The sequence below is a fragment of the Chiloscyllium plagiosum genome, chromosome 2 (assembly GCF_004010195.1).
Source record: "Chiloscyllium plagiosum isolate BGI_BamShark_2017 chromosome 2, ASM401019v2, whole genome shotgun sequence".
Lineage (NCBI taxonomy): Eukaryota > Metazoa > Chordata > Chondrichthyes > Orectolobiformes > Hemiscylliidae > Chiloscyllium > Chiloscyllium plagiosum.
In genome coordinates, this window is record NC_057711.1 from 36,378,748 (window position 1) to 36,389,108 (window position 10,361).

The 10,361-nt window shown below is 40.2% G+C and overlaps 1 protein-coding gene across 1 annotated transcript in view; it reads left to right on the top strand.

Moving 5' to 3' along the window:
- LOC122556198 (low-density lipoprotein receptor class A domain-containing protein 1-like) overlaps nucleotides 1-10,361 on the top strand; it is a 36,838-nt gene continuing 26,477 nt past the window's right edge. The window contains exon 1 of the mRNA XM_043702747.1: nucleotides 1-55. Coding sequence (XP_043558682.1) covers nucleotides 20-55 — 36 coding nt within the window. The 5' untranslated portion in view covers nucleotides 1-19. The remainder of the gene's footprint in view (nucleotides 56-10,361) is intronic.

A 10,361-nucleotide genomic window follows, 5' to 3' on the forward strand; every position in this document is an offset into this window, starting at 1 on the left:
CATCATCTGCTGGTGTGCAATGAGTTCAAATAGAATTACTCCGTTGCGATTCAAGGTAACGTGTTTACTTCAAAAGTATTCGTGCTTGCAACTTTAAAAGTTCCGTTTATTAACCATAAGATCAAGTGTTGCTGTTTCTTCACAACTGACGTTATGAACCAACGGGATTATCAACGAAATCCTTTGCATCTCAGTCTGGCAATGCTATTTAACTAGGTTTCATAAGTCAACTTAAGAGTGAATGTTCTTGAAATGTAAGTGGTAAAGGTGTTTTTTTTATCAAAACATTTTTAATGTTCAATTAAAAAGTCGTTTCTATATCATGGATCCACGCTCAATCACAAAAAGAACAACATTGGCAATCATAGGGGATCACAAAGGCGTGTTAAAACCCACATCTTGGAAACAATTGAACTGAAATTAGCAAGATGACACTTCTATGGAAGCTTCAAAATAGTAGCATTGATCAGAATTGTTTTTAGTGCCAATTTGATAATTCTGTCTTTGGTTAATTCTGTTACCCCTCTAACCTGAACCAATAATGCCAGCCTTCCTCCTTTAGTCCTGCTATTTCTGAACACCCTTATCTGGGAATGTTTAGTGACCAGCTCTGCCCTTTCTTAATAAAAGCAGAGAATGCTGGAGAAATTCAACAGCTTTGGCAGTGGGGAGAGAAACAGAGTTAATATTTTTAACTCAATCTAACTTCTTTGGAAGAGATAGCCAATAGTCAATCATATTGTTCTTTGTCTAGAGTCAAGTCTAGACCAAACCATGTAAAGATTGCAGATGACCATCCTTTATAGTGCATTAGTAACCAGATAGGAGCATTTGAACCTATAGAACATAGAACATTACAGCGCAGTACAGGCCCTTCAGCCCTTGATGTTGTGCCAACCTGTGGAACCAATCTGAAGCCCATCTAACCTATACAATTCCATTTTCATCCAAATGTCTATCCAATGAACACTATATTCCCAAACTGTTAGCCCCAGCCTTTAGATTACCATCATGCCACTTTCTCCCTGTTTTTTTCCCCTCTGTTTAATGTTCTCCCCTAGTCCCTTAGATCCCAATTCTTTGTTTTCTCTACAACTATTTAAATTCACTAAATTTTCTGCCTTTTTATTTCCTCCCTATTGTCATAGTGATTGGTCAGTCATCCTGCTTCTTGTCCTCTTCAGAAATGTCTCAGATTTCCTGCAGAAAGTGATTCAATATGACACCAGAAAATATGAAATGTGCTCACTAGAGCTGGATAAAACTGTGTGAACAGCTTTTCTTGGGTTTGTGGTGAGCACTGTTCTTCACTATTCCTTTCTCATTGTCTGTAAAATATGGGCCAAAAATATTCAATGTCAATTGTGCAGCATAATCTACCTTTACAAATATTATTGTTAGACTGCATGATGGCTCTGGAGCTGCAAATGGACTCACTTTGGAGCATACACGATGCTGAGGGGGTCATGGATAGCATTCTTAGTGATTTGGTCACACTGCAGATTAGGATTGCTGAGGGAGAAAGGGAATGGGTGGCCAAAAGGCAGAGAAAGAGCAGGAAGGCAATGCAGGTGTCCCCTGTGGTATACTGTTTTGGACACTGTTGGGGGAGATGGCTCACCAGAGGAAGGCAGCAGTAGCCAGGTTCATGGCACCATGGCTGGTTCTGCTGTACAGAAGGGCAGGAAAAAGAGTGGAAGGGCTATAGTCATAGGGGATTTAATTGTAAGGGGAGTAGATAGGTGGTTTTGTGGTCGAAAACAAGACTCCCAAATGGTATGTTGCCTCCCAAGTGCACGAGTCAGATGTCTCGGATCGGCTGCAGAACATTCTCACGGGGTTCAAAGTTAAAAATCACACAACAACATGTTATAGTCCAACAGGTTTATTTGGAAGCAGCACTCCAAAAGTTAGTGCTTCCAAATAAACCTGTTGTACTATAACCTGGTGTTGTGTGATTTTTAACTTTGTACACCCCAGTCCAACACTGGCATCTCCAAATCATCTCAAAGGCGAGGGTGAACAGTCAGTTGCCGTGGTGTATATTGGCATAAGTGATATAGGTAAAAAAAGGGATAAGGTTCTACAAGCAGAATTTAGGGAGTTAGGAACCAAGTTAAAAAGTAGGACCTCAGAGGTAGTAATCTCAGGATTGCTACCAATGCCACACACGAGGCAGGTTGGGAATGATAGAATAAGCAGGATGAATGCATGGCTTGAGAGATGATGCAGGAAAGAGGGGTTCAGATTTTTGCGGCACTGGGACCGCTTCTGGAGGAGGTGGGACCATTACAAATTGGACGGTCTCCACCTGGGCCAGACTGGAACCAATGTCTTTGGGGGCGCTTTTGCTTTCGCTATTGGGGAGGGTTTAAACTAATGTGGCAGGGGATTGGGAACCAAATGAGAAGGTTAGTGGACAGGAAGGAGGTAGTAACTAAAGCCTGTAGGAACTAGATAAAGAAGTCAGCATGAGTAAGGAGAAGAGGAGGCAGGGTGCAGATGATGAATGCAAAGGGACTAGTGGTCTGAGGTGCAAGAAGTATAGTAGGTTAGGCAGATGAACTTAGGGCTTGGATTAGTACCTGGGAGCATAATGTTATTGCTATTACTGAGACTTGGTTGAGGGAAGGGCATGATTGGCAGCTAAACATCCCAGGATATCGATGCTTCAGGTGGGATAGAGAGGGAGGTAAAGGGGTGGAGGAGTTGCATTACTGGTCAGAGAGGGTATCACAGCTGTGCTGAAGGAGGGCACTATGGAAGACTTGAGCAGCAAGGCAATATGGGCAGAGGTCAGAAATAGGAAGGGTGCGATAACAATGTTGGGGCTGTACTACGGCATCCCAGCAATGAACATAAGTTAGAGGTGCAAATATGTAAACAGAACATGGAAAGATGTAGGAGCAACAGGGTGGTGGTGATAGGAGATTTTAATTTTCCCAACATTGACTGGGATTTACTTAGTGTTAGAGGTCTAGAAGGAGCAGAATTTGTAAGGAGGATCCAGGAGGGTTTTCCAGACCAGTATACAAACAGTCCAACTCGGGAAGGGGCCATACTGGGCTTGGTGTTGGAAAATGAGCCCAGCTAGGTGGTTGATGTTTTAGTAGGGGATTACTTTGGGAATAGTGATCACAATTCCATAAGTTTTAGAATACTCATGGACAAAGACAAGAGTGGCCTTAAAGGAAGAGTGCTAAACTGGGAGAAGACCAACTATACCAAAATTAAGCAGGAGCTGGGAAATGTAGATTGGGAGCAGCTGTTTGAAGGTAAATCCACATTCGATTATGTGAGAGGCTTTTAAAGAGAGGTTGATTTGAGTTCAGGAGAAGTATGTTCCTGTGAAAATGAGGGATTGAAATGGCAAGGTTAGGGAACATAGATGACAGGTGAAATTGTGAGAATAGCTAGGAAGAAAAAGGATGAGTACATAAAGACTAGGCTACTGAAGACCGACAAAGCTTTGGAAGAACATCAGGAATGTAGGACCAATCTGAAATGAGGAATTAAGAGGGCTAAAAGGGGTCATGAGATTTTTTTTAGCAAACAAGATTAAGGAAAATCCCAAAGCCTTTTTCCCATATATAAGGAGCAAGAGGGTAACTAGAGAAAGAGTTGGCACACTCAACGACAAAGGAGGGAAGTTTATGCGTGGAGTCAGAGAAAACGGGTGAGATTCTTAATATGTACTTTGCATCAGTATTCAGCGAGGAGAGAGACATGATGGATGTTGAGGTTAGGGATAGATCTTTGAGTACTCTCGGTCAAGTCGACCTCAAGGAGGAAGTTTTGGTATTCTAAAAGGCATTAAGGTAGACAAGGTCCAAATGGGATCTACCCCGGGTTACTGAGGGAACCGAGAGAGGAAATAGCAGGGACTTTAACAGATATCTGTGCAGCATCCTTGAATATGGGTGAGATCCTGGAGGACTGGAGAATTACTAATGCTGTCCTCTTGTTTAAGAAGGGTAGCAGGGATAATCCAGGTAATTATAGATAGTGAGACTGACATCAGTAATAGGGAAGCTGCTGGAGAAGGTACTCAGGGATAGGATCTATTCCCATTCGGAAGAAAATGGGCTTAGCAGTAATGGGCAGCATAGATTTATGCGGGGAAGGTTTTATGTTTTACAAACCTAATAGAATTCTGTGAGGAGATGGCAAAGTTGATTGATGGGGGAAAGGCTGTACATGTCTATACATGGACTTTAGTAAGGCATTTGATAAGGTTCACCATGGTAGGCTGATGGAGAAGGTGAAGTTTCCTGGGGTCCAGGGTGTTCTAGCTAGCTGGATAGTGAACTGGCTGGGCAACAGGAGACAGAGAGTAGTAGTCAAGGGAGTTTCTCAAAATGGAGACCTATGACCAGTTGTGTTCCACAGTGATCCGTGCTGGGACCACTATTGTTTGTGATATACATAGATCATTTGGAGGAACATATCAGTTGCCTGATTAGCAAATTTGCAGATGATGCCACAATTGGTGGAGTGGCAGATAGTGAAGGAGACTGTCAGAAAATACAGCAGAACATAGATAGGTTGGAGAGATGGGCAGAAAAATGGTAGATGGAGTTCAATCCAGGCAAATGCGAGATGATGCATTTTGGAAGATCCAATTCAAGAGCAAACTATACAGTAAATGGAAAGGTCCTGGAGAAAATTGATGTACAGAGAGATCTGGGCGTTCAGATCCATTGTTCTCTGTAGGTGGCAACACTGATCAGTAAAGTGGTCAAGAAGGCATACAGCATGCTTTCTTTCATTGGACAGGGTACTGAGCACAAGAATTGGCAGATCATGTTACAGTTGTATAGAACTTTGGTTTGGCTGCATTTGGAATACTGCATACAGTTCTGGTTGCCACATTACCAAAAGGTGTGGATGCTTTGGAATGGGTGCAGAGGAAGTTCACCAGGATGTTGCCTGGTACGGAGGATGCTAGCTATGAAGAGAGGTTGAATAGATTAGGATTATCTTCATTAGAAAGATGGAAGTTGAGGGGGGACCTGATTGAGGTCCCCATGAGTGGTATAATCAGGGTGGACAGCAAGAAGCTTTTTCCCAGACTGTGAAACTCAATTATTAGTGATCACAAGTTCAAAGTGAGAGGGGAAAGGTTTAGGGGGTCTTTACGCAGAGGGTGGTGGGGGCCCAGAATGTGTTGCCAGTGAAGGTGGTAGAGGCGGGAACGATAGTATCATTTAAGATGTATCTAGACAGATACATGAATGGGCAGGGAGCAAAGGGATACAGATCCTTAGAAAATAGGCGGCAGGTTTAGATAGAGGATCTGGATTGGCGCAGGCTTGGAGGGCCGAAGGGCCTGTTCCTGTGCTGTAATTTTCTTTGTTTTTTGTTCTATTGACTGTTTTAGAAATGCAAAAACTTGTATTCATACAATGCATTTTCTAAATTCAAAGTTTCAAAGCAAGCTGTGGACAATGAAATAACTTTGCAATGTCACTGTTGTAAAATAGGTAAACAAGATCCATGAGATAAATTACCAGATCATTTCTTTCTGGTGGTGTTGGTTGAAGGTAAAGTATTGGCCAGGAACTAGGACTATTCCATTCATTAAAACTGCCATGGGCTTTATTTATATCTACCCTGGAAAGCTGTTGGAGTTTTAGTTTTTTTTGTCTTAAGGCAGGATCACCAACAATGCAAACCATTGAAGTGACAAGATTCTTCAATTCAACAATATAATCAATTCTCAATAAATGTTTCATCTTGGGCAAATACAAGTAAAAGTGCTAGTGTTGATGAATGAAAATCTCAAAATAAATGAATAAAAATGGTATTTCCCTTATTGATTTAAAAGAATGGTTCAGCTTTACTGACAGAAAAACTGTTGGAACTTGCCACTATTAATTCTTTGAAGGTGACTGCAAGTTCAGTGGTCAGTGCATGTGCAGTTGATGAAAATCAGGGATCTGCTGTCAGTGATTCTGTTTTCTACCCTGGGTGCCCTGTTAAAGTGCCCCCAGTCTGCAGTCAAGTAGAAATCACTGAATTGACAAGAACTGGCCTGTCTATGCTAATAGTCCTGCTGTAAAATAGTCCTTGTTGTATCAAGCATAACAGGATTTTTTTAATGCATACTGTTATGAAAATTGTACAACTTTTAAGTTTAATTCATATTTTGCATTTTTTGTGTTAAGAAGGGGTTGGGGGCATAGGAACATAATAACAAGGAACAAGAGTAGGGTATTCAGCCCTTCAAGCCTGCTCCACCATTCATTGAGATCATGGCTGATCTGAATTTTAATCTCAGCTGTACATTCTTGCATACCTCTGATAATCTTTAATCTCTTCACTTAACCAAGACTCATTCGATGTGCTTTAAAAATATTTAAAGATCCTGCATCCACTGCCTTTTGAGGAAGGGCATTCCAAAGACTCTCAATTCTCTGAGGGAAAATATTTTGCTTCAGCTGTCTCAAATGGGTGACCCCTTATTTTTAAACTATGATTCCTAGTTCTAGATTCTTCCAAAAGAGGAAGCATCCTTTCTATATCGACCCAGTCAAGTCCCCTCAGGATATTATGTTTCAGTTAAGTCACCTCTAACTCTTCTAACTCCAGAGGATACAGGCCTAGCTTGACCAGCCTTTCCTCATAAGGCAATCTATTCATTCCATGTATTAATTTAGTGAACTTTCTTGGAACTGTTTCCAAGGAATTCCTTCTGTAAGTACAGTACTCTAATGAGGTCTCACCAATACCCTGTACAGTTGAGGCATAACCTTCCTACTCTTGCATTCAGTTCCCCTTGCAATAAAACCTAACCCAGCTTTCCTGATTATTTGCTGTACTTGCATAATAGCCTGCTGTGAATCTTGCACTAGGACACCCAGACTTCCCTGCATCTCAGAGCTTTGTAACCTCTTGCCATTTAGATCATTGCTTCTTTTTTTCTCTGTCAAAATGGACAATTTCACATTTTCACCATTTCACATTATACACCATTTGCAATACCTTTGCCAACTCACTTAGCCTATCTATATCCTTTTGTTAGCTCCTTATGTGTCCCTCACAACTCACTTTCCTATCTGTGTTATCAGCAAATTTACATTCCTTCAGGCCATTCATCCAACTCATTTATATAAATTGTAAAGAGTCGAGGACCCAGCACAAAACACCTTGGCACACCACTTGTGACATTCTGCCAACCTGAAAACGACCCAATTATTCCTACTGTCTACTTCCTGTTAGGCAGCTAAACCTCTTTCCTTGCCAATATGTGACCCCCAATACCATGAGCTTTTAATTTCTGCAATACCCATTGATATGCCACCTATTGGTAATCACTGGTTCCCATTTGTCCACAACATAAGTTACTTGTTCAAAGAGTTCAACAAATTAGTTAAACATGATTTCCTTTTGACAAAACCACGTTGGTTCTGCCTGATTATCTTAAAATTGTACAATTGCCCTGATATAATATGTTTAACAATAGCTTCTACAATTTTACCTTTGTCAAATGTTACGCTAACTGGCCTGTAGATATCTACTTTCTGTTTGTTACTTTTTGAATAAGATTGAATAAGAATTCCTTTCTACCTAATGAATTTACAAACATTAAAACCAATGCATCAATTATTTCACTGGTACTTTCACTGTGCCCTTCACCCCAAGGATCACTCTGCTCCTGCTGCTGCTTCAACTTGTCTTAGTTTATTTTTCTACTGTTATTTTTGTGGGTTTGATGTTGGGGAGTCTGGAGACCTGGCTGTTCACATACATTTTTAGTAAAGTTTTTAATGACACAACCCAGGTTTCATTCTAAAGTCTACCATATCCAGTATTAACATCAACTGGAACTATAAATGCTAAATTCACGATTACTCCTGAGCAGCTTGACTGTAAAAATAACAATTTTCATATTTGTAGAATATCAAATTTCTCCATTCTGATTGATGTCATGACTTAACTGAGAGAGGTATTCCAATAATAGTGCCCCACTGTTCAGCCATCCCAAAATGTATAAATCCCAATTAGACAACTAAAATGACCAATTTGCCTAATTCACTGCTATTTAAGACAAAAACAATTTACACCATCTTTAATCAGTGGCAGAAAAATAACAATTCATTATAACACAACTTTAGCACAACAACAGAGAAAAGAAAAAAAAAATTCTATTACTATACCCATCATTTATATAAATGATTTGGATGCGAGCATAAGAGGTATAGTTAGTAAGTTTGCAGATGACAGCAAAATTGGAGGTATAGTTGACAGCGAAGCATGTTACCTCAGACTACAACGGGATCTGGACCAGATGGGCGAATGGGCTGAGAAGTGGCAGATGGAGTTTAATTCAGATAAATTCGAGCTGCTGCATTTTGGGAAAGCAAATCTTAGCAGGACTTATACACTTAATGGTAAGGTCCTCAGGAGTGTTGCTGAACAAAGAGACCTTGGAGTGCAGGTTCATAGCTCCTTGAAAGTGGAGTCGCAGGTAGATAGGATAGTGAAGAAGGCGTTTGCGGGTATGTTTTCCTTTATTGGTCAGAATATTGAGTATGGGAATTGGGAGGTCATGTTGCGGCTGTACAGGACATTGGTTAGGCCACTTTTGGAATATTGCTTGCAATTCTGCTCCCTTTTCTATCGGAAAATTGTTGTGAAACTTGAAAGGGTTCAGAAAAGATTTTACAATGATGTTGGCAGGGTTGGAGGATTTGAGCTATAGAGAGAGGTTGAATAGACTGGGGCTGTTTTCCCTGGAGTGTCAGAGTGTGAGGGGTGACCTTCTAGAGGTTTATAAAATCATGAAGGGCATGGATAAGATAAATGGACAGAGTCTCTTCCCTGGTTTGGGGAGTCCAAAACTAGAGGGCATAGATTTGGGATGAGATAGGAAAGATATAAAAGAGACCTAATGGGAATGTTTTCACGCAGCGAGTGGTATGTGTATGTAATGAGGAAGTGGTGGAGGCTAGTACAATTGCAACATTTAAAAGGCATCTGGATTGGTATATGAAGAGGAAGGATTTGGAGGGATAGGGGCCGGGTGCTGGCAGGTGGGACTAGATTGGGTTGGGATATCTGGTCGGCATGGACGGGTTGGACCAAAGGGTCTGTTTCTGTGCTGTATATCTCTATGACTCTATACTGCTTAAACTATAGCCCTTCAAACATCCCAATACATGCAATCAATCATGACTAAGACAGAAAAGAAGCAAATTGTTTGACACAGATACTATGAGAGGAAAAATTATTTACACGATAAACAAAGTTCTGAAGTCAAAGTCTGGATTTTAAGGATTGATTAAATTGTCTCATATAGTTTCTTTAATCTTTAGCAATGGAGACATACTCTGTCTGTCGGGTGATGATTAATGTTCAGTTCAATAGTTGATTGGATGATCCTAAATCTTTTGTATTATAATTCTTACTTTTAAGCTTTCTCTGTTTTTTGATCTATATTCCAATTAGAGAGAGGTATGGGAGAGAAGAGAGATGGATGCTTCCAGTTTGCAGGCTCTCGATGATTCTCTCTGCTGCCCTCACATTTACATCATTTAACGTTCTGCAGCTCACCGATCAGAGGCTTGTCATCAAGTCGAGTTTCGTCTCAAATGACTCTTGGTGCCCATTCAGTCTGGAATCCCTCCCTCACTGCTTCAAAAAGTAATGTTATATTGTACAAGTCAAAACTATACAGCACTTCATTTTCAAGTTGAAAAATTCCCCCACTACTTCAGTTATAAAGCAGTTCTACACTTATTTCAGTTTATAGAAAAAATGTCTCTTACATAAATATTAACATTTTTTAAAAATTGTTTTAAAATTTGTTTGTTATTTCATCTTATACTATAATCCTTTAATTCACATTCTGTAAAATTTTAATTCAAAATTTAAAACTCAGTCAATTTTATTTTTTTGCTTTGCTCTTTATGAGAATGTTTGAATGTGATCATGCTTGATGGATATCTGAACATCATCTGAACTTGCTCTACTGTCAAACTTACAGGGAATTCCAAGGGATCTCTAAATCTGTATGAAAAGCTTTCTCTGAGGTCATGATTTGGAGATGCCGGTGTTGGACTGGGGTGTACAAAGTTAAAAATCACACAACACCAGGTTATAGTCCAACAGGTTTAATTGGAAGCACACTAGCTTTCGGAGCGACGCTCCTTCATCAGGTGATTGTGGAGGTCTCGATCGTAACACAGAATTTATAGCAAAAATTTGCAGTGTGATGTAACTGAAATTATACATTGAAGAATTGATTGTCTGTTAAGCCTTTCATCTGTTAGAATACAGTGATAGTTTCACTTCTTTCATGTGTAAATCACAAAACCCTGTTTTTAAAAGTTGCATTCTCGGGTTAGCAGTTAACAATG